This window comes from Anabrus simplex, chromosome 5 (genome assembly GCF_040414725.1).
Source record: "Anabrus simplex isolate iqAnaSimp1 chromosome 5, ASM4041472v1, whole genome shotgun sequence".
In the NCBI taxonomy this organism is placed as follows: domain Eukaryota; kingdom Metazoa; phylum Arthropoda; class Insecta; order Orthoptera; family Tettigoniidae; genus Anabrus; species Anabrus simplex.
This window is the reverse complement of record NC_090269.1, coordinates 342,936,295-342,962,713: the sequence shown is the minus strand read 5'-3', so window position 1 is coordinate 342,962,713 and position 26,419 is coordinate 342,936,295. Positions and strand designations below refer to the sequence as shown.

General features: G+C 37.0%; 1 protein-coding gene across 3 annotated transcripts in view; it reads right to left on the bottom strand.

Annotated features, from left to right (window-relative positions):
- Positions 1 to 26,419, bottom strand: part of Setx (Senataxin) — a 491,296-nt gene that overhangs the window by 359,783 nt on the left and 105,094 nt on the right. For all 3 annotated transcript variants that reach the window (XM_067147633.2, XM_067147634.2, XM_067147635.2), the window contains exon 5: positions 22,605 to 25,451. In XM_067147633.2, coding sequence (XP_067003734.2) covers positions 22,605 to 25,451 — 2,847 coding nt within the window. The remainder of the gene's footprint in view (positions 1 to 22,604; positions 25,452 to 26,419) is intronic.

Here is a 26,419-nt window from a genome sequence, read left to right as displayed (position 1 = left end):
TTTCATGGTCTGTACTGTAGAAATGTTCTGCTATGGTAGACTGGCTTATGGCATTCTCCATGGAGGATGAAAGAGCGACATTCTTTACCAACCTAATGTGTTCTTTCACCATGATATTGACAAGCCTTTTCATCACACCAATATATGAGCAACCACAACCAATTGGAACTTCATACACGCCCGGTGTTTCAAGAAGTGATTTTTCTTTGAATGGTCGAAACAGGGGTTTGAGCTTCCAGTCGATGGTGAAAACTGGAATTATATTGTGCTTCCTAAGAATGCACCCTATTCTGTCAGTTATACCTGCCACGTAAGGAAGGAATACTTTCTTCTTTTTACTGTAGTCCTGGTTGGTACTATCCCTGTTAGGCTTCTTGATCTGCACAGCTCGTGCTATGTCTCCTGACGTATAGCCGTTTTTCTTCATGGATGTTCTCAGTTCTCTTAATGCACTTGAGCGGTTATCAGTGTCTGCAACGCTATTCACCCTAGTAAATAACGTTCGAAGGAGAGCTGCTTTTTGGCACAGGTGGTGATGTGAGGACTTATGAAGGTATCTTTCATAATGTGTAGGTTTCCTGCACATTGCATGGCCTAGTGTATCACGATTCTTCTTGTATACTAGCACATCAAGAAAAGGTAATTTACCTTCATTTTCTACTTCCATTGTGAATTTGATCTTACTGTTAATGGAACTTAAGTGTTCCAAAAATTTAATTAATGTTTCCCTTCCATGTGGCCAGACCGAAAATGTGTCATCCATATAACGATAGAAGCACAGTAAGATCAAATTCACGATGGAAGTAGAAAATGAAGGTACATTACCTTTTCTTGATGTGCTAGTATACAAGAAGAATCATGGTACACTAGGTCATGCAATGTACAGGAAACCTACACATTCTGAAGAATACCTTCATAAGTCCTCACATCACCACCCGTGCCAAAAAGCAGCTCTCCTTCGAACGTTATTTACTAGCGTGAATAACGTTGCAGACTCTGATAACCGCTCAAGTACATTAAGAGAACTGACAACATCCATGAAGAAAAGCAGCTATACGTCAGGAGACATAGCACGAGCTGTGAAGATCAAGGAACCTAACAGGGATAGTACCAACCAGGACTACAGTAAAAAAAAAAGAAAGAAAGTATTCTTTCCTTACGTGGCAGGTATAACTGACAGAATAGGGTGCATTCTTAGGAAGCACATTATAATTCCAGTTTTCACCACAGACCGGTAGCTCAAATCCCTGTTTCGACCATTCAAAGAAAAACTACATCTTGAAACGCCGGGCGTGTATGAAGTTCCAATTGGTTGTAGTTGCTCATATAATGGCATGATAAAAAGGCTTGTCAATACCAGGGTGAAAGAACACATTAGGTCGGTAAAGAATGTCGCTCTTTCATCCTCCGCGGAGGATAAGCCAGTCTGCCATAGCAGAACATTACTACAGTACAGACCATGAAATCCTCTTTAACCAGGCAAAGGTCATAGCGCCTGTAAAAGACTTCTATGCTCGACTGGTAAGAGAAGCCATAGAGATAGAGCTGCGCCCAAATAACATTAACAGGGAAGACGGCTTCATGTTATCAAATACATTGAGATCTGTACTGCAGAAATACATGCATAACACCGCCATGGAACAGCGAGACACATTCACAAAACCGTCGACAGGGGGGGGGGGGGGGTGAATTACAACATGAAGTTCCTTGAGACCTATTAGCGGGGTAGGCCATAAATAGTACAGCCATGAATTCCAAGTTTCTTTGAATTTCTTTGCTCACTGTTGGAAGCAGAATTTAACTTGCCCTGATGAAGGCCAATGCAATTTGGCTGAAAGCTCGGCTTTATTAAACATAGTGGCTTTAATCCAGTAACCATTTATTTATTTACGTTAATTCTATGAGCCACGAAAATCTATGTTCATTACTAAGAAATGGCATTACTAGCATCACTCACGCCTAAGTTACTTTTATATTGTCAAGAAATGGCATTACTAGCATCACTCATACCTCAGTTACTTTTATATTGTCAAAGACAAGGATGAGACTGAGACAGCAAAATGAAAATAAGACACTTGTTCTAGCTCATATCAGGAGAGAGAGTACATTCTGTACACTGAATCTGTCCAGAGATGAACCTGGGCAGATAGAGCAAATAGAAATTCTAGTATATAAGCCTGTCTTTGACAGTCAAAATTAGTATCTAAGAAGCAACTGGACATTTTCAATGTACTTTTCATATATCTTACGAATATAAGTTAAACTTTCCAGATTTTGTATGACATTTGAATGTAATCAGAACAGGCATTACAGTATTTCCATACAAACCATACTGAGTGTAGTTGTAGACTGCAGTTTTACTATGACATATATGGCTGTGCATACTCTTGAGAAAGCTGCATGCAGCTGTCCACAATACTGGAGTGAAGGGTTTTTTTCCGTTTGTTCTGATTACTTATTCATTGTGACAGAGATGGCTAAATTCAGAGAAAATCAGCTCCATTTAAGAACGAATGGTGAACTGGGATTTTTTGTTGTCTGAGTCATCAGTCGATACACTGGTTCGATGCAGTTCCCCATGCCACTCTATCCTATGCTAACCTTTTAATTTCTACTAACTACTACAGTACATCCTACATCTCTTCTAATCTGCTTTCATATTCATACCTTGGTCTACCCGTATCATTCTTGCCGCCTACACTTCCCTCAAAAATCAACTGAACAAGTCCTGGGTGTCTTAAGATGTGTCCTACCATTTTCTCTTCTTCTTATCAAATTTAGTCAAATCCATCTTATCTCACCAATTCACTTCAGTACCTCTTCATTTGTGATTCAATCTGAACATCACATCTTCAGCATTCTTCTGCAACATCACATTTCAAAAGCTTCTATTCTCTCTCTCTCTGAGCTAGTTATCGTCCATGTTTCACTTCCATACAATGCAACGCTCCAGACAAAAGTCTTCAAAAACATCTTTCTAATTCCTATATCAATGTTAGAAGTAAGCAAATTTCTCTTCTTAAAAAAGGCCTGCCTTGCTTGTGCTAGTCAGCATTTTATGTCCGCCTTACTTCTGCCATCACCAGTTATTTTACTCCCCAAGTAACAATACTGATCTACTTCCTTTAAGACATCATTCCCTAATCTAAAATTTCCTGCATCATCTGACTTTGTTCAACTGCACTCCATTACTTTTGTTTTGGACTTAATGATTTTCATCTTCTACTCCTTCCCCAAGATTCTGTCTCTATCACTCAGCAATTTCTCCAGATCTTCTGCAACAAGAAGATCACTTTTCAAACAATAACAATGTCATAAGCAAACCTCAGGGTATTGATTTCCTCCCCTTGGATTGTGATTCCCTTTCCAAATTCCTCTTTCATTTCCTTTACTGCCTGTTGTACATAAATACTAGCTGATGTACCCATGCTTAGCAATGGAATATTATATTGTATAAAAAATTCTAGGTTAGGTAGTGTATACATTGTGAGCAAGATTGTATTAAATTACATAGCTCTTAACGTTACCCTAGAAACACGACGGGGAAGTCCCCAAACATCTTTTCTCATATGAAGACTGGGTTAGGGAATTTTCATAATGGTAGGCCCACTTGCCTACCATTAGTCACAATCAGGTTGGGGAGTTTTCATTATAATGGTAGACATTCACTCTCCAACTGCTTTTCTACATCCTCAGATGTGGTTTTTTCCAACTGAAATGAACATAGATCATTACGACGACGTCAGTAGGAACAGCGCGATTAAAAGCAATGTTTTCATATAAAATACTCGATCAAATGAAAAACCACACATTTTCTCACTTTTAATGAACAGTACTACGCTAAAAGTCATATAATAATAATAATAATAATAATAATAATAATAATAATACTAGAATTATAAATTCCACCTGTTCAATACATAAGAGAACCGGGCGAGTTGGCCGTGCGCGTAGAGGCGCGTGGCTGTGAGCTTGCATCCGGGAGATAGTAGGTTCGAACCCCACTATCGGCAGCCCTGAAAATGGTTTTCCATGGTTTCCCATTTTCACACCAGGCAAATGCTGGGGCTGTACCTTAATTAAGGCCACGGCCGCTTCCTTCCAACTCCTAGGCCTTTCCTATCCCATCGTCGCCATAAGACCTATCTGTGTCGGTGCAACGTAAAGCCCCTAGCAAAAAAAAAGAAAAAACATAAGAGATTTTTATTTAAATTTAAGGAATAGTTCTTAACATATTAGAATAGGGACATGTTTCACCCATAATGAGGGCATCATCAGCCTAAAAATCTCATACCTGAAAGAAAGATGGATCAGGATCCTGATTGTTCTTATACCTAAATAAGAGGATACTGTTTTAGGTACAAATGTGTATAAAATGACTAGCGAGTAGAACATAGTAGTTATAAGTACTCTTATGACAAAGTCTTATAATCAATCTTTATTGCAGATCTTTACAAATGTCTCTGTTTTTAAAATGTGGTAACAAATGGTTAGTTAAATGTTCAAAAATACGTAAATTGCTGCGCTGAAATAAAATTTGGTAAATATGGTGCTTTATTCTGGAGATGGTGTAAGGAGCTTATAACAGCTTAATATTTAGGATAAAAGTCACTCTTAGTGGTGGTAAGTTGTTAATTTTATACAAAAAGATAATACGACAAACTTCTTGAAGCACTTAGGAGCGAGGACAAGTACTCGTCAGAAATACAGCTGTTTTTATAATTAGCTGGTAGACATGGTTGTAGCTTCTTGTATTAAAAGTCGAACGGAAAATGTGCGAGGTTGAGTAGACCTAGAGCTTGTGGTGTTATGTCTCTTCGAAAGTTATGTTAATTTGGTTAAAGATGAGGTAAAATACAAAGTTGTTTGTCTGTTGAAGTTGTATGAAAAGATAAGACGACAAATTTCTTGAAGCACTTAGGAGCGAAGACTGGTGTTCATCGGAAAACGTAGCTATATTTATAATAAAATTAGCTGGTAGACGTGGTTGTAGCTTCTTGCATTAAAAGTCGAAAGGAAACTATACGAGGTTGTGTCTGAGCTTGTAGTGTTGTGCCCCTTCGACAGTTGTGATGTTAATTTGGTTAAATATGAGGTGAGTTGAAGAAATGATGTTGTGTGTGAATTTCATTTATCTTTTCAACTCACATTTTAAAAACCGAGACATTTGTAAAGATCTACAATAAGGATTGATTATAAGACTTTGTCATAAGAGTACTTATAACTACTATATTCTACTTGCTAATCATTTTATACACATTTGTACCTAAAACAGTATCCTCTTATTTAAGTATAAGAACAATCAGGATCCTCATCTATCTTTCCTTCAGATATGAGATTTTTAGGCTGATGATGCCCTCATTATGGGTGAAACATGTCCCTATTCTAATATGTTAAGAACTATTTCTTAAATTTAAATAAAAAACTCTTATGTATTGAACAGGTGGAATTTATAATTCTAGTATTATTATTTGACTTTAAGTATATTTCAATACGGATCATAACATGAGATTTGTAACAGTACTACGCTGCCGATCTAACAGTTCAAAGTTCCAGAGCTGGAACGACCAAGCCACAGACATCCGTGATCCGTGAACACTCTTCGTTATTTCCGGCGGGGGGGTTGAATAGTGGAGTCCCAGGGCAAAAACTATGCCCTTGTACTAATATTTTTCCTAGGAGTACTCGATGAGTTGGAAAATCTCATTTTATTACACTGGTGGCGGAAAAATCTATCTGACCTGGAGGCAAATTTTTCCTCCAAGCCAGAAGAGAAATCCCCTCTTCACTGCTAATTTGTAATAAAATGAATGTAGAATTTAATAAAAGCGAAGAGGAAGAATGTTTTCTTAAGAAATGGCTCTTTGCAGGGTTGAACTTTTATTTAGTGAATTGTGGTGTTATAATTTGGAATAGGCCTAAATTGTATTTCTAGACCAGGTCATACTCTTACTAAGTGAGCCTCTGCCTTAGGCCTAAGTACGCACGCTGCTCATTCAAAACAGCGCATCAGAGTAGGAATCGAATAGCTGGAATACTATGATGAACCCGTGTGTTACGTACAAGCATGATCAGATAATACATGAACCAGAGGAATGGCATACTAAATAAGAAAGTTTTCTAACGCCCCAGCTATTTCCCGCCAGTATTCAGTCAGGCTGTTATACTCGACTCTGTACGCAGCACGCAACAGTAATCCCATCAGTTGGAATTGAGCAGCAGAATAAGGTACAAAGAACATCACAACAAGCAGTGGTCAACGTAATGCTATTGCTGATCCGCGTTATGCGCTTTCGATATTGTAGGCCTTCGCATTTAGTTTTATTCCGACTGAAATACCACTCTTATCAGAGTCGGTACGGTAAAACTGAATAAAACATAAATGATCAGAAATTGTATTCTCTCTAACTTTCGTTATGTACTACTTTTCAATTGGACCAATAACAAAGGTATTTAAAAAATAAATTTTAGGCACCTTCCCCTAAACTACAATTTAATCCGAGTGAATAAAATTGTTCATAGCTTAGACTGTAGTTTCTTTATCCCTGACTCTATATACCGATTTTCATTAAATTCCATTAACCCATTTTCTCGTGGCTCATTGTTGATATGGACTTGGCAACAAAAATACAAATACATGAATATCTGTGTTATCATAACCGGTACCGTAGAAATGTATAAATGTATAAATCATCGGAAATTTAATTCTATATAACTTAAGTGATGTAGTATTTATCAATAGGGCCACTAATAATATAAATATTTGCGAATTAAATTTGATGCCTTCCCCTAAACTACCATTTCACTCAGCTTGAATAAAATGATTTATAGGCTACATTTTAGTGGCTCATCCCCAAACTTTACAAACCAATTTTCATTAAATTCTCTTCAGCAGTTTCCTCTTGATGCGTGTACATACAGATAGACAGACAGAAATTACGGAAAAGTAAAAAAGTGCATGACCAATTGAGAAATACCACTCTTTTCAAATTTTGAGCAATGTACAGACAAAACTCTTATTTTATATATATATCGAAAAGGGGGACGGGGTGACAAACTGCAGCCTTGCCTTACTTCTTTCTGGATTGCTACTTATTTTTAAAAACCCTAGAGCTGTGGTGGTGGTGGTGGTGGTGGTAATTATTGTTTTAAGAAGAAGGACAACTGGGCAACCATCCTCAAAACCCTGGATTCTTATCCCTGCAGACTGATTTTTGTACAGATTGTAGATAATTATTTTCTCCGTATCTGATCCCGAACACCTTCAGAAACGTAAATATCTTGGTCCAATCAACATTATCGAATGCCTTTTCTAGATCTATGAATGCCATGTACGTGGGCTTGTCCTTCTTGATTCGATCCTCTAAGATCAGACGTAAAGTCAGGATTGCTTCACGTGTTCCTACATTTCTTCTGAAGCCAAATTGATCTTCTCCCAACTCAGCTTCAACTTATTTTTCCATTCTTCTGTAAACAATACGTGTTAAAATTTTGCAGGCATGAGATACTAAACTAATGGTGCGGTAGTTTTCACACCTGTCAGCACCGGCTTTCTTGGGAATATGTATAACAACATTCTGCCGAAAATCGGATGGGACTTTTCCTGTCTCATACATCTTACACACTAAATGGAATAACCTTGCCATGCTGCTTTCTCCTAAAGCAGTCAGTAATTCAGAAGGAATGTCATCAATTCCAGGTGCCTTGTTCCTATTTAGGTCTCTCACAGCTCTGTCAAACTCTGACCTCAAAATTGGGTCTCCCATTTCATCAGCATCAACAGCCTCTTCTTGTTCCAGAACCAAATTATCTACATCGTTACCTTGATACAACTGTTGGATATGTTCTTGCCATCTTTCTGCTTTGTCTTCTTTCCCTAGAAGTGGCTTTCCATCTGAGCTCTTGATATTCATACACGTAGATTTCTTTTCTCCTAATGTTTCCTTGATTTTCCTGTATGCAGCATCTACCTTTCCCAGGACCATAAAACCTTCAACATCCTTGCACTTCTCCTTCAGCCATTCTTCCTTAGCTACCTTGCACTTTCTATCCACTTGATTCTTTAATGGCCTGTATTCTTTTCTGCCCTCTTCATTTCTAGCATTCTTGTATTTTCGTTGTTCATCAATCAAGTCTAGTATCTCCTGAGTTATCCACTGATTCTTAGTTGACCTTTTCTTCCTTCCTAACATCTCTTCAGCAGCCCTACTGACTTCTTTTTTCATGACTATCCCCTCTTCCTCTATTGTGTTTCCTTCATCTTTTCATTTAGCCCTTGTGCAACATGTTCCTTGAAACGATCCATCACACTCTTTTCTTTCAACTTGTCTAGATCCCATCTTTTTGCATTCTTTCCTTTCTTCAATTTCTTCAATTTCAGATGGCATTTCATAACCAACAAGTTGTGGTCAAGAGTCCACGTCTGCTCCTGGGAAAGTTTTGCAATCCAACACCTGTTTTCTGAATCTCTGCCTAATCATAATGAAGTCTATTTGATACCTTCCAGTGTCTCCAGGTCTCTCCATGTACACAGCCATCGTTTGTGGTGTTTGAACCAAATATTGGCAAGGACTAAATTATGATCAGTGCAGAATTCAACCAGCTGAGTTCCTCTTTCGTTCTTTTGTCCCAATCCGAATTCTTCTACTGTATTACCTTCTCCTTCTGCATTCCAGTCTCCCATCACAATTAGATTCTCATCACCTTTTACATATTGTATTAAATCTTCTATCTCTTCATTCTATTCTATTCTTTCAATTTCCTCATCATCCGCTGAACTAGTAGACATATAGACCTGCACTACTGTGATGGCCATTAGTTTGGTGTCTATCTTGACGAAGAACATTATTTTATTGAAATCTGGTTTTTCTGAAGCTCGATAATGCCATTTGACTTAGTTTGCAGTTACCAACGTCCGAGGCGGACAGGCACGCTAAGAAAAGGAAGAAGAAGAAGACGACGAAGAAGAAGAAGTTTTAGAGGCCATTCACTGAAGTTAAATCTTAATTTTGAGACATAGAGTACAATATTTTAAACTTGACATCCACCAGGCAAATTCTGGGGCTGTGTCTTAATTAAGGCCATGGCCGCTTCCTTCCCATTCCTAGCCCTTTCCTGTTCCATCGTCGCCATAAGACCTATCTGTGTTGGTGCGACGTAAAGCAACTAGCAAAAAACATAGCCCTTGAATGGATAACAGCTGCTCTGTGACAGCGCAGAATTACTGCCAGGCACTGCCTGCACCAAGTAAGATCACTTTTCTAGCAAAAGTTGGTTTGTTGTTCATTAAAAGTAGCTGATCTACGTAAAGGTTTGCGAATTTAGAGTCATTACTCTCCCTTTCCTATGACAACTTTACTCAATTCATCTTTCTCCAACCGTATCTAGTTATCTTTGCCACTTTTGCATTTGTTTTAATATGTTGGATGGTCAGCTCATTTACAATTTCTTGATTTAACACAGGAAATTCTTACAACCTTTTCACAACTGAAGATTGTTTTCAAGCAAGAACATTATCAGCAGCAAATCTCAGGGTTTTGACTTCCTCTCCTTGGATTGTAATTCCCTTTGCAATTTCCTCCTTGATGTAATGTTCTGCTGACAGATTTCTGATGAAGATGACAGATGTGACAAAAGCTAAGACATAAACTCCACAAACGATCATGTTAGGCTAATGATCCATATGGTGATAAACATTGGGACAGGAGTCGAGAACAGCCTAAATATAAAATCCTTCTGTCCTAGCAACAATGTATTAGTGTTTAATATACAGTGCATAACATAATGTTTCTGACATTTCCTCTAATTATCTGTATGTGTGGATGTATAGTCAGTCGAACTAAGTCTAAAGCTCAAAGTGGCCTAAAATTTGTTTCTTTGGAGACAATATTGTGAAACAAATAATTAACATAATCTCCCAATAAGTAATCACCAGATACTAATTCACTCATTAAATCTGCCATTACTAGGGCTCAGAAGTTCATGCATTTGCAAGTTTTTATTTTAAGGTTTAAAATGAATGCTTATACATTATGTGCACGAACTATGGAATTTTCAGTTATTTGAACGTGATTTTATGGTGCATATAACTGCATATTTTCGTGATTTTGATAAATGCATCATATTTTAATATTTTAGCACCTATATGGCACATTTTAATCGCTTTAATTGTTTTTACAGTATTTTTAAACAGTTTTTTCATGTGGTTGATGCTGGCAGTAATGTTGTGCATGATGATGCAACTTATCATGTGGTGAGAAGTTATGTCGTCACGCAGTGAATCCCGTGTTTCATTATCTACCCCCAAGTTTTGTGCTTAGCTGTCGACTGGCTGTCCACTGAGTCGTGTAACAGTGTTGTGAACTGGTTGTGACCAAACTATGTTTCACGTATTAAGTGTCCGTTAAAAAAGTTCTTTAAATGCTGAAAATAAGAGCAACTTTGAGTTGTAGATTAACTAATTTACAGAAGGAATTTTCAGGTGACTTAGTATCTACAGATAATAGGGTACTGTTCTGTGGAGCATGTGAGAAAACTATGGGGAGTGAGAAAAGATTTCAAGATGAGGTATGACAAACTGATAATGTCCTTATTGTAAATACTTCTATGTTGCATTTGGAGCTATTTTCTTTGCATATTCTAACTGGAAGCAGTGCATTTCCAGGCCGAGATTTCACTTGTATTTTCAATATCTAAGCCTCTATTGACTAACTAGTGACAATTTTCTTTCCAAATGTGCGTGTGGTATATCGGCAACTCTGCGACTCCTATACACACTTGTGCTTAATCAGTGTTTCGCCATTTATGTTTTTGCATACTTCGAAACTGTTTCATTGTAGTATACAGTGACTTACGCCTGCATGACAACGTTAATTTGTGCCTATTCGGGTGATCATTGAAGAGGTGGCGACTTTCATATTACATTTGGACTTTTGCTTAGAAGATTTCATGCTGGTATACTCCAATCTTGTAACTATGTACATCCTTTTCTTATTCTCGTTGTTCAACATTTCTCTTTGTACCGTATTCATCCTTTTCTTGTCTATCCCTTTCCTCTCCTGACCTATTCTCCTATTTGCTTTCATTCTCTTGGATATTTTATTCTTGGTGTAACAAATTTGTATTATATGTGGTTGGGAAAATTCCGTATTTGTACAGACTTCTATTCATGTAATATTGTAAGAGCTTGATTTAATTCTTCTAATATATCTATTTCCAAATTTTATCTTGGTTTCTCGTCATGTCCCTTATTTCTCCTCCCATTCTCTTTTAATTTTCTAATATTATCTAGCATGCTTTCCCACTGCGCTATCCGAGGTTATACTGGAATGCTTATTGGAGATCTTTTTTTTGGCGTTTTATTCGCTGCGTAATATTACTACCTACCGTTTGAAAGTACTCGGTGTCACCGATACTTTGGATTTCCCTCGGCAGTATTTATAAATAAATATATATATATATATATATATATATATATGCAAATACCCCCATAAAGGGTTACACGTGTGAATTGCCGGCCACTAACAATGTAACTGTAATACAGTGTGTGATGGACTCGTTGAAATTATTATGGCCATCTGGAATAAAATACGACCGGCAACTTTTATTTTTTACCGATGCAAATACTTACAGTATATGGTAAAATCAGGACATGAAAGTCATTTTTCCTAACTTAATTCATACAACTTGTTTGGCGCATGCTCTTAATCGCATTGCTGAGAAAATTTATTAAAATTCGTATCCACCTTATTCAATACATTAAAATGTTGTTAAGATGAAATTACAACCTATATTTTATCAGAACTAGTTTCAACGCCTTATTTTGCGAATTATGAAATTTATCTACTATGCTAAGACAATACACAATTCTTTCCCGTTGGTAGATAGATTTGTACCCTGTTCAAAGAAAATTTTTGTTAAATCTCCTTCAAGAGTCAAACTGTTTAGATCAACAGCGCCCAATATCCCACTTCCTCCTGCGCCAGTGTTAACACAATGGGGAACATGGCTGGATGCAACTTTGTATTATGCTCAGCACATAGAAGTATTCAAAGAGGTGGTTAATTCATTGGACTCGAATGAAGCTGCATCAGTACAAACAGTGCAAACTATTCTGTCAGGCATTGAGTTAGAAAAGAACCTTGTTTTTATAAATGCCAATTTTTCTTTTTTGCCAACTGCCATAACGTCACTGGAAGTTGTAGGATCTCCCTTAAAGGAAATACTGTTTCCGAAAAAAAACTATATCCAATCTAAATTCTGTTCCTGGTAGTATAGGACAAAAAGTGAAAGAAAAAATAAATTATGTAACTTCAAAAAATCCTGGTTGTAAACAGTTGTGCGATATTCTAGACATTACATGTTACAAGCTTCATATTTGGTCCGTATTGAAAATGTACATCAATTTAAGATTATCAAATTTTATTAGTCAACCTATTCAATACAAATGATATTTGCAAAGTTAGGACTTACATCCTTAGTTTAACAGGATGTAAGTCCTAACTTTGCAAATATCATTTGTATTGAATAGGTTGACTAATAAAATTTTGATAATCTTAAATTGATTCTAGACATTCCCGAAGGAAAACCGTCTGTCACACCAAGAGACTCACCTCTTTCTGTGGAGCAGTTATCATCACTTAAATATCCCGCAATAATATCTTGTGATGTGGAAATTAGATTTTCACATTACAAAGGTGTTTTGCGACACAACAAGACGATGTTTTTTAGTTGAACATTTTTGCAAAGTGATGGTTGTGAACTGCAATTCTTCACTCAGCATTGACAGTGTAACCATTTCTGCTTCAACCTCCAAGGAATAAAATGTAAGCTTATTATTATCATCAATACTAACCTGACTTGTCTACTGCCACTTTTTCATTTTAATAGTGCATATTTATTGGCATATTTTCAAGTTTTTAAGAGCATATTTGCATGCATATTTCTTCGTTTTTAGGGCACTAACTTCCGAGCCTTAGTCATTACACTGTGAGCAAATGGGGATGATTTGTACTACCCAGACATCAACGCACATAACACAAATATATTGAATTATTGTCATTTGCTAATATCACTCTCTGTAATGCGAACACATCAAAGCAGACAGCAGGATTTGGTTCAGCCTAATGCCAGTAGGTGCTGTTAATGTTGCTACTTGCTCCAAAATGACAACCTCGCTGCATCGATTGAGAAGCTTTAACGATTATTTTTTGCCAGTTATTGCGTTCAATACGTAAAAACTTCAAAACAGACAGTATGACTTAGTTCAATACTGATGGCACTGCCACCTGACAGCAGGTTTTCAGCGAGTTCCAGTGGCATTCCTTCCACTGAGGTCTCACCCCCCACCTCAACGATCTCAACTCCTTGAAGCAGTTGGCTACATGAGGTGTCAGGTTATTTCTCGCCCCCCAACACTCAGCATGGAGTCACTAGCTGTATGGTCTACTCCATACTGTAGCAGCGCACGATTCTGGCAAGGCAGCACGTACGTACACACATGTATGAAAATAAGCAGTGCATTAAACATATGCAAAACTTTTTATGAGCAACGAATAATCTTTAAAATAATCAAAACGTGGAAGAGGTAACTTAAAATATTCAATCATAATATTTTTACCATTGGTTGTGGCATGATACACAACCATTAACCTGGCTCAAGGGAGGAGATAGGGTCACTTTCCCTATCCTTCACCTGAGTAATTCTTGTCTGGTGCATCCAAGTTGCAGGGGGGGGGGGGCTATCCACATCAGTAGGCCGGTGTGAAGGAGAGCTAAGTTCAGGCAGGGACCCGGTCTCACAGGGTATAAGGTGGAAACCATGCCCAGGGTTAAGTGTGAAGACCTTAACAGCGTCTTAGGCAGAGAAGGAGACCTTCGGAATGGCAAAAATGGTGGATGAGGCAACCCATCCTCTCTGGGGAAAATTGGAAGAGGAAACCACTGCCTTGTAGAGAAGAGGGATCTGCAAAGGCTAAGGGAGTAAACCCAGAAAGAAAATCCTCAGATGCGTTAGGCTTAGCAGGTCAGCAGATGAGTAAATTTGTACTTGCTTTCAACTATAATACAAGCCTCGGATGGAAATTAAAAAATTAAAATGGAATTGACAAGTCTCTGGCTCCAGTTGCACAGTATATTGGTAAAGCTGATGTTTGTGCAAGTGTTAGATCAGAGAACAAAACCCGATTTGGAATAATAAATATTTTAACAATGAATGGGAAGGAAAATGAATTGATAGACCTAATGGAGAGACAAAAACTCGACATTCTGGGATTAAGTGAGGTAAAATGGAAAGGGAAAGGAATTAAGTAACTAAGGAAGGGGTACAGCTTGTACCGGATGGGTGACAGTAAAGAGAAATGAAATGGAGTGGGATTTAGAGTGAATCAGAATGTTGAACCAATAGCTGAAGTTGAGTATGTAAATGAAAGAATTATAATAATGCACATACATGTAAACAAGGAAGTACTGAAGATAGTACAGGTGTATGCTCCACGGACAGGATGTACTTGGAACAAAGAGAAGATTTCATCAATGAACTGGAAACACATATTGTTGGAGATGGAATCACTATAATGGGCAATCTGAATGCCCATGTGGAAACTGATAGAATGGGATATGAGAATGTTCTAAGACTACTTGGGTATGGCGATAGAAATGAAGATGGAGAGAAACTGTTGGACTTTTGTATCAGAAATAACCTGATAATAAAGAACACATGGTTTATGAAGAGGAATGGCTGTAACATCAGCCGATATAGTAGGGATGGACAATATGAAACTCATCAATTTTATAACAACAGACGGAGAATGGGAAGATACGTCATGAATACGAAGATAATCCCCAGTGAAAGTATGGACGGTGATCACAAGTTATTAATTTGTGGAATTAAAACAAGTAAAAATCCCTAAAATTGTATTGAAGAAAAAAACCAAAGATTAGGATTTGGGAATTGGAGGAGGATAAAAGAATGGCATTCCAAGACTGGATAAAAAGGAAGGTGCCTAACATGGAAATACGAAGTGGAGAAGAAGAGTGAGACAATTTAAGACGGACATTTGTGGAAGAAGCAATTGAGGTATACGGGAAAACAAAAGCAAATGTTAAGAGAAAGGAGACATGGTGGTGGACAGACAAAAAAAAAAATATAAATAAAAGAAAGGAACAAGGTGAAGACAAAAATGGATAAGGAGAAGCAAAAAATGTATCCGAGGGATGAGAATAAGATAGAAAGGTTACATGTGGAATACAAAAGATTGAAACTACAAGTAAAGAGGAGTATCAAGAAAAAAAAGAAGATATGTTGAGGAGAGTTTACCAACAAAATTGAGCATGACAGTCGAGGAAATCAGAAACTATTATACTGAGTAATAAAATTGAAAAGAATAAATCAAGAAAAAATCAAGGCATTAGAGAGAGAAGATGGATCCATAGTGCATGATGAAAAGGGTCTTCACAAGGTGATAGCAAAGTATTTTGAAAAACTTTATAATGAGGATGACTGCTCGGAGGAAGAAGGAGATAAGAAAATGGAAATAACAGCTGGAGAAAAATATATTGTTCTATACTCCACACGGCTCTACTTCTAAATTGACGTTTTGGCAGATTTTGGCTCTACCGGGTGATTAGGCGCTGAAACATAGACATCCAACCAATCCCAAGCTGCTATTCATATCGATTTATATCGGCAGACCACGATCTCGAAACCTCGTTGCCAGCTCTAATATTTACATTAACCACGCGGTTAACCTATCTCCCTCAGCGTGTATAGTATTCGGTACGGTTCGCGATCTTTTGCCTTTTCCTTCAGTAATTAGTGTGTTTTTCATATTGTTGTGGGTTCTAGTGACTGAAATTAGTGGAGTGTTCCCTTTGTAGGCCATAACCTCCTTCCAGTGCCAGCCTTTTGCGGAGAGTGATGTGTTACTTCCTCATTCTCTTTTATTCTCAATAATATGTTCTCTTAATAGTGTCAGATGTTGTTAGTAAGTGTAGTTTTGTGATTTTGTTTTCAATCTATATTCATTCGTTTTTCTGAGTACGGTATTACAGGGTATTTACGGTATTTACCAGGGCTGTTTACCACGGTCGTATTGCATCAGCTGTTCTCACAGGCTTAGCGTACTGGCAACAGAGGAAAGGCAAAGCTCATTTATTTTGCGAAACTTCAATTTAGAAGTAAGGCCGTGCGGAGTATATATGCGATTTTTTATTCCTTACGAAAGAAAAATATCACACGAGAACACATTTACTTCTTTCATTAACAACTTTATTGTCACTACGATACATATATTGTTCTCTTCAATAGTTCTTTTCTAATTCTCGCACTTGCATTATCTTTTTATTCCCAAAAAAACAATTGCTCTTTTTATAAACAATCTACAAAGAATATATACATGTTTCACACCAATGACATATTGGTGATGTTTCTTGGCAACATACTGGAATTCTTTTTGTGTTAATACGTGCATTGCTATGTTACAAGTCTTTTAAAATCCTGTCCACTGGTACCTTATTCATCGTAAACTGAGCATGCTAATATATAAGCAGGATAAGTATATGGACATTATACGCAATGGACACAAAACATTAATACATTAACACAATTTATAGATCATCGTAACTCCTATTATTTTACCTATTACGTTAAATATGATTATTGAAGGTTTTACTACAATTAGGATATCGGACCTACGACAAAGAAGAGAACCCGATAACATGGTTGGAACTTGAAAGGGCAGTGTAAGCAATGACTAAAGGTAAAGCAAGTGGAAAAGATGAATTCAATGCTGATGTGATTAGCCTAAGGCAGCAGGAAGTATTGGACTGCATTTGCTATACCGAGCCCTCAATGCCATATGGAAGGATGAAAGGATACCTGAAGATTGGCAACAAGCAAGCATTGTACCATTGTTCAAAAAAGGAAATAGGAAGAAATGTGAAAATTATAGAGGTATAACCATATTATCACATGGGCTAAAAATAATGGAGAAAGTCATAGACAAAAGACCGAGGGATATAATAGAAACACAGTTAGAGGAAGAACAATATAACTTTAGACTGAATAGATCAAGAACAGACTTGATATTTACAGTGCGAACGATAGTGAAAAAAAAAAAAAATCATCTTCATATTTTTGGGTTTGGAAAAAGGTTATAATACAGTTAAGAGAAAACATGTATGGGAATGTCTACTGAAAGGGAATGTACCAAAATCATTAATTAACAAGATAAAAAATGTTGTATCATGAGATTAAAAGCAGTGTACAAGTGGGGAGTGGTGATTCTGAAAAATTTTATACAAAAGAAGGTCTCACACAAGGAAGTGCACTGCCGCCATTATTGTTTATTATATTGATGGATGAAATAATAAAACGCGTAAAACAGAGTATCAGTAGTGATGAAGTGAATTCTTTCGTATTTGCAGATGAAGCGGTAGTTTAGGGAAAGGGAGAAAAGGAAGTACAAAGGAGACAGGACATTTGGAATGAAAATCTGAAGGAGTTTGGTATGGTAATTAGTAAATAGAAAACTGTAGTCAGGCACTGTGGAGAAAGAGAATAAGAGAAGCCAAGTGAACATAGACGGAGAACGGTTAGAGAATGTAGAACAGTTTACACGTGGGTAGCATTATTAACAGAAGTAATGAAATCAACCCTGAAATTAATGTGGGTAGCATTATTAATGGAAGTAATGAAATCAACCCTGAAATTAATAACAGACTAAGTCAAGGTACATCATTTTATCAAGTCAGGGAACTTTTATGGGATGACTAAGTACCCAAGAGAACAAGATTAACATGATATAAACAATATTTCATACCAATTGTAACATACGGACTAGATATGCTAGTAACTAATAAGAGACAAGGTAGTAAGATCCAAGCAGCAGAAATGAAATTTATAAAGAACATTGGTTAGAAAGACAAGAAGAGACAGAATTCAAAATATTAAAATCAGAGAAGAGCTAAATATAGAACCATTAGTACAGAAGATACAGAAAGCAAGACTGAGATGGTTCGGACATGGAAAAAGAAAGGGAAAGGAACGCGGAGCAAGAAGGGAATTGAAAAGAGAAGTAAAGGGAAAGAGACCAGTTGGAAGAACAAGAAAAAGGTGGATGGATCAGATTTGGAAGGCCATTAGACAAGCTGGATTGGATGTGGCAGAAGTAATGGAGCAGGAAAAGTGAAAGGACAGGAAGGAGTGGAGGAGGCTTTTTAACCACACCCAGGCGACTGGAGTGGGACATTCATGATGATTATGATGATGATGATGATGATGATGATGGAGACATCAAATAAACTAGAACAACAAATGAAGGACCAAGCTCAATAGCTGCAGTCGCTTAAGTGCAGCCAGTATCCAGTATTCTGAAGATAGTGGGTCGAACCCCACAGTCGTCAGCCCTGAAGATGTTTTTCCGTGGTTTCCCATTTTCATACCATTTCTGTACCTTAATTAAGGCCACGGCCGCTTCCTTCCCACTCCTAGCCTATTCCTATCCCATCGTTACCATGGGAACTATCTGTGCCGGTGCAACGAAAAGCCAATGTAACAAATGAAGGAAGCAAAACTATTTGAAAGTCGAATAAATACTTAAGACTTAATTTTTGAGGTAGAAAGAAAACTGGCCATTTTGGATTCCAGAATTGAATAGAATAGAATAATAGAAAAACTGAATTCTTGGAAAAGCATTTTAATGAACATTCTAGAATTCAAAGAAAAACCAGTAATTATTGTAGATAAACGAGGCAATCCACATAATCAATACAACATAAAATTAGTACTTCAATTTGTTTTAAACTTGGTACTAGTTTTGGCCTAATGATACTGGGCCATCATCAGCCATAAGATCTTAATACACTTAAAAAAAGATCGTTTAACAAAATAGCATAATACCTTAGAATTGTTCTGTTCCAATATTCACTAAAATAAGTCACTGTCTTGAGGATATAACATAACACTAGAAAATTCTTATGATTTGTTGGTATACCAGTACTTCAATAAATATAAATCACTGTCTTGAAGATATAAATAAATTTGCTGAACACTTTTAATTTTATACATAACGTAACATAATGCATTTCTGGATCACAACATTCAATGTTAACGTTACGGCAATATGCAACAGTTATTTTGACCACTGTATATACTTTTGAAGACTTAGATGTTTGTACAGAAATTATTTTATATTAATTAACATTCATATTTTTCTAGCTAGAATTTTTTTAACTTACTTTGTTACGAAGATCTGTTGCCATACAACAGCTATGAAACCATCAATAACAAATGATAAACTAAAATAATTTGTTACAGATTCGAATGACAAGATTTTCAAAATTATGGACAAAGTAAACCTATGACTTACCTCAGTGTGAGGACCAACTTTTCTTTTGCCGGGAAACACTTGTTTAGTCCTGTGTGGTTTCCCGTTGTTTGTGTACCAAGCAATTAGTAAAATGATGACTTCGACATGCATAGATAATTGAAAAATTTACTGTCAACCTCAATTAGATCGTCAAACAATGTATAATATAATCCTCTAGTCAGTCGAGATACAAACATAGGATGTTTCCAGATTTTCCTAACCCTTCAGTTTCTCCTTCTTAATAGAAGAGCAAGGAGTAGTTCTTTGTAGGACGCCATTCTCTCTCAAATGACTATTCCCCAATGTGAACTGAGCTATTACTCACAAGTTGCACCACCAGTTGCGTGGTACTTAAATCCCTCCACTAACAGCGCCCTTAAACTCAGCAGAAAGCTTTCTATCTCATGCTTATTGATGGAGATAATGTGTTTTCAAATGCAAGAATGGAAAAAATTATTCATTCACTTCACTGAAAGATAATATTTTTGACTAAACAGTTGAAGTATGATGGTAATCATAGCATTATACTTGTAACTGATATCTGGTGCTAGTTTCAGTTATTTTACTATTAGCAGCTGATTACCTAGATGTTAGGCCTTTAAACAACAACAACAACAACAACAACCACAACCATCATCATCATCATCATCATCATCATCATCATCATCATCATCATCATCATCACTACCACCACCACCACCACCACCACCACCACCACTAGTTCCAGACTCTCAAACTTTCCCATTTTCTCAAATTATCTGTGGAATGCATCAGTCAGGATGTAAGTACAGTAGTTTGAACTCATGCCGATAGATAATAGCTGTGCACGCCATCATAGCTAATATGAGACTATGGCTTTGCTAAAAAAATATACATATATTTTTAAAAGTACAAAAGTCGTGATTGTGAGAGGTTCACTGTATTTTTCTTGTAAAGAAGATATAACCTATAATAACTGCTGAAACATTCTTGTTTACTCAATATCACTGTGAATGACAGAAAGAATAGGGATAATATACAAAATGTCTAAATATTTCAGTTTAAATACTACGTGCAGAGATAACATATTTATGCAAGAAGCTTAATGAAAAGATTCAAAACATTTTAACATTCTGAACATCATTCGATAATATCAAATACTGAAATACAGGATGTAACAATAGGGTATGACCAAACTTTCAGGACACACTCCTCACATGTACATAGAAAATGTTATATGTACAGGAGTCTGGAAATGCTTTATTTACAAGGTAAAACCCATTTTCTAGAAACTACATAGTACACTAATCATGGAAAGCACACAGGAACAGAACATACCAGCATACCACATAAAACTCTTTTTTTTTTAGATGAAATGTTCAAAATGATCTCTGTTAGCATTGATACATGCATCAACCCACCGTCGCATTGACAAAAATGCATTCGTGATTCTAGAACTCCTGTGGGGAAAAATTCCGGCAGTTCGGTGTCTCCAAAAATTTTAAGAGTAGTTTATGGGACGTAAAATCATTATTAATTATTATTATTATTATTATTATTAACTTCTCATGACAGGGCCGCCCCCACGGTGTAGGGGTTGCGTGCCTGACTCTTACCCGGAGGCCTCGGGTTTGATTCCTAGTCAAGACAGGATTTTTAACCTGGATCAGACGGCTAGCTCGAGGCCCACTCAGCCTATGGGATTACAACTGAGGACCTATCTGGCAGTGAGACAGCGTCCCTGGTCTACAAAGCCAAGAATAACGGCTGAGAGAATTCATCCTGCCGATCATATAACACCTCGTAATCTGCAGGCCTCTTACCCGGAGGCCTCGGGTTTGATGCCTAATCAAGACAGGATTTTTAATCTGGATCAGAGGGCTGGTTCGAGGCCCACTCAGCCTATGTGATTACAACTGAGGAGCTTTCTAATAGTGAGACAACGTCCCCGATCTAGAAAGCCGAGAATAACGGCTGAGAGAATTCATCCTGCCGATCACCTAACACCTCGTAATCTGCAGGCCTTCGGGGTGAGCAGTAGTCACCTGGTAGGCCAAGGCCCTTTGGGGCTGTTGCGCCATGGTATTTGGTTTGGTTTCACAACAGGAAATCCAGACTAGCTTAAGTCCCTCAAAAAATGTCATTCAAAACCACCTAAAAGGATACACAAGATGTGATTGTCATGCCTGTATTAACCCGCGATCACTAGCGCTATGAGGTTCAATCTAATATTTTTACAAATTTTGCTACAATTCGTTTGTCTTTAGCTTTGAATCGATGTCCATTTGAAAATGCCTCATTTGGTCCTTCAAGCACGCCATGATGTATTTTTGTAGTAGCTGTGATGTTCTGGAGGGGAGGAAAGAGTGGGGGGGAAAGAGTGCGCCACACCTTGTGTTAGTTGCTATCTCACACTGCGAGCGGTCGCATGTGTCTAACCAGTGAGTAGCGTTAGTGGAGACCTAACAGCGCGAGTGATCGTGTGTGTGTGTGTGCGCGCGCGCGCGCGCGCGCGCGCGCTATTTTCTACAATTTGATTGATATTTATTGTCATAACCGGCAATATGAGTGTAACTCAAAGACAGCAAATTATTAGCTGGTTGTTAGATGAAAATTACGTTGATCACATGTGTTTTCTGAGAATAATTATGTGTTACTTGTGTGAAAATGCTGAAAATAACATTAATACCATAGGATAAAATAACGTATCTTTTAGACCGTAAACCAATATACTGTAGACTTCATTAATATTCCAAATTGTATTTGTGATTTAATAAGTAAGCTGATACGTTTGTAGGCTACTATTTCATTTGAAATAAATGTATTGTTTAAGTTTAACTGTATGTCATATTCAACAAAAATAATAAAATGTTAAAATTATCCGCATACAATTAAAACATTAAAATAAAATAAAAGCAAAAAGAAACATACGAAATTAATGATTTTATAAGAGAAATACAGGTGTTAGGTCCCACCTAACAATGCGAGCGATCACGTGACTTGCTGATGCGCGAGTGATCGTGGGTTAACTGTGGTTCAGTCTAAGTTTGACGTGTTTTAATGCCTTGTAGCATGCAAGTTGAAGAAAAATAGGTGGCAATTTGGTGCAAATAAAAGCTTTTTGAACTGTTCAATGGATACAAAGTTTCCTTGTTCCTGTCTACAAATAATTAATATTTCGTACCTTTATTGATTTATGATCCTAAATTACAATGACCTATGCAACATATTTCAAATTCTAAGCTGTACAGTACTTACCTGTAACCATTTAACATTCCAATTGCAAACTGTAAACAGAGTTTCATCCAGAACATTAATCATGGATAAATCACGACTTTGAAAACTGCAACTGCTTCGATGGACTGGGGCGTCCTTTACTGATGCTCCCACAGGACGAAGTGCTGAAAAATTTTCTACAGGAATAAACTTAATTTCACTCAAATCACCATCACATTTAAAGCTCACTCTCTTCTTCAATTTTCCTTTAGAACCACTACTACCAGGTTGGGTATGAACTGATGAAGTTAAAAGCAATGATGGACGCAACTGGGTTTTACTATTCTCCAACACATTCATCTCTTTTCCAAGTTGTTCACATCCAAGAAATAAGTTACGCAATGGATCACTCAAACTGTCAGAATTCATCTGACCAGAATTATTGAGAATGGTAGGTTTCATTGATTCTTTATTTTTCTTAGGTATCCTTGGTAAATCCCTTATTGATTGTTTTGGTCCAGTCTTTGATTCAGTCACTTCTCTGGACAGAGATTTCATCTTTCGATCAGGTAATGGAGCACTCACCTTCAGTTTACCATTTTCTTTAATTGTAGAGGTACTCTTTACAGTGGTATGAATAGATGGCTTATCTGATGATAATGATGATGATGATGATGATGATGGCGCAATGGTCTCCCTACTAACTTTATAGGACGGGACTAAATCCTCCACCAAGATATCTCCACGACTTAGCTTGGTATTTTTTATTGGAACTTTTGCCTTAGCTCTATTCACAATCTGTTCAGGAGAAACGGACTTACTTTGGCTCGCAAGAGCTTTCAATTTTTCCTTCCTCATATCGTGAATTTTTTTCTTATCTGAAGTTGGAAGTGGGTTACATTTTGATTTTTGAGGTGAGCTACTGGTCTTCCACCTCTTCTTCTTCGATACAACAGTAGAGGCAGATGAATCAGCAGATCTCTCATTTTTATCATCCTCATTCTTTTTCTTATTATCATCTTCACCAGACTTCCTTTTAGGAGCATTTTTCTCAGTCTCTTTCCTTCTAGAATGCTTAGGATGCATTGGAGGAGCATCAATGAGCACAGGTTTACGAAATTTGTGAGCAGAAGTTTCCATTTTCTTCTTTACTAATGAGTCAAGATCAAGATTTTGAGCATGCGTTCCATTATTTCTTTTGATAAAACCATGATCTCTTTCTTTACTAGTGTAATTAGATGAAGGTAGTGAGATACTTTCTATATGTTTAGGAACATCAGTAGTATCTTCTATGCTATGATCAACCTTTTCTAAATCTTTAGTGACCAAACATGATGACAGAAAACTCTGATCCTGGCAATCTGTAATTTTAGCAGCATTAATATCAGTTGAAATTTCATCCTCATTTCCACTGAACTCTAAGTGTTTTCTTTTTCTTGAGGTAGAAAATATTTCACCACAAACTAATCCATCAGCAGCAGATTCTTCACCTTCATCCTCAGAGAGCACCAAACTTTTCCTCTTCCCTGAGGAAGTAAATATATCATGATTATCCAATTCATCATCGGGTGGCCTAGTTGATGTTTCTTCATTTTGCATTTCTGCTTCCTCTTGTTCTATCGACTCCAAAAAAGACTGTGAAAGTTTTGGCCACCATTCATTATCACTGTCAGAACCTGCTTCTTCAGCACTATCTTCAACTTCAATAGGTTCTGCTTTTACATTAGCACCAGAAACAGGGAGAGCAATCACATCATCATCGTCATCATCACTGATGATTACTACATCATCTTCCAAAGTATAATCACCAACAGAATCAGAACTTGACCTTAAATCTGATGAGATCTTCTTCAATTGTTCATCGTCCAACCGAACCAATTTCACAATGGGTTGCGAAGAGGGGGAACTGATTTTTCTCAGAAGGTCCTCTGAATTAAATGATTTTTCACATTTCAACATTGATGGAAGCTCCTTATTTCTTTCACTTTCCTTTAATCCACTATAAAAATCTTGAGGAAAAATAGTCTTGTTAGATTCCAAAATATTTACATTGTTATCGTACACTATCGAGTTTCTATCCTCTGAAACAATTGGCATTGGCACTGTTTCTCTCAATGTATCATCTAACTTATTATTTATCCTAAGAATATTTTTACTGTCTTCTGATGCAGTTCCTGCTGTTCCTATGTCCGATATTTCATTCTCACATTTTGTTTCAACCTTAATTTTACAAATATTTACACATTCTGATTTACTCACACTGCCTTTCATTTTCTTTTCTTCTACATCTACACGATCTGAATCTACAGTAACCGGTGAGATTTCACTGTCAATTATTGGTTCGGTCTTAATTTTACAAATTTTATTTACACATTCAGGTTCACTTGGAGCTTCTTTTACTTTAAAGGGCTTCCCTTCTATACCTAAATGACTTGAATTCACATTATTCTTACAACTAAAAAAATCGCCACTCTTGGTCTGCAACTGTTCTTCAGACTTAGAGGTATGTACGAATGTTTCATCACAATCCATTTCTACTGAAACGAACTTCACTGCTTTGCATGTATTTGTGACAAGGGTATTTGATTTAGGATCGACACGTGATCCACTAGGAATTTCTGGAATTGATGGTATCAAAAATTTATGACATGAAGAAACATTTGCCAGTGGAGCCGACTTCCTAACGTCACAACCCAGCTGCTTCTCTTCTTCGGAAGCCACAGGAAAGCCAACAACAGATGCAGCTGGGTTAGATGAGCTTTTGGAATCATTAAGAGGTTCTTTTCGTACACTATTCGCATCATCTGAGTCACTCAATACAATAACCTGACAATCTAGTAGTACATCATCATCTGACAAACGAATTGAAGGAGCTGGCGATGTTAAAATCTGGAAAGAAATCAAAAACAGGAACTATCAATAAAGGAAACTGACCATCATTAAATTTAATTCACAATGATAGTTAATTTAATAAGGCCTACAATTCATCAAAAGAAAAGATCACATTATATGAGAAAGTATAATATGGTCCGTGTCAAATGGGAAGCATTTTGCCCTCGAAAGGCTACTGAGAATTATTTATCCAACCAAGTGACTATGTCGTTGCCGTATACCATCCACTCAACGTGCTGCCTTCCATGGAAAACTACACTGCATTAAATATCACTTGTGCCAGGCCAAAATATTTTTACTTCATAGAAACAACCACAACGGAAACAGCTTCCCATCTGACTCAGACTATAATTACCTCAGTAATGAAAACAAAAGAAAATCAATAGATCAACAAATGTGTGCTTCGAGGTAGTATGATAGTGTATGGAGAAGAAAAGGTTTCAAGCAGGTTTGAAAGAACGGAAAGTTAAAGCACTTCAATCATTTTACAATTATAAAGAGGGAAAAATTTGCAAGTTTGTTTAAAAGGACTAACCTGGAGAACTATGTAACTGATTTCAGTTAAAAGTGGACACTATCCCAGAACTGTTAGTCCTATTAAGAAATGGAGTTCAGCAAGTATAGAAGGCCTGTTCCAAAGAATTGTCTAACTATGATAAATAACTATTTTGGATGCTTACCCTCAGCCTAGCTAGCTTTGTTTCCTTTGAAGAACTCACCACCTTTATTAATACAATGCTTCAAACACTGTTTCCACTTATGGAAGTACTCCTGTCAGGCAATTTTGCAGACTGCAGAGTTATGCCAGTGACATCAGGTTGATCTCTTCACTCGACTGAAACTGCCATCCTGTCAGGGTGAATTTGAGTTTGGGGCATAGAAAAAAAAGTCTGCCAGTGCTAGTTCAGATAGGTAAGATGGACAGGGAAGCATAGTTGTCTTCTTGTTCAGTAAAATTCACTATT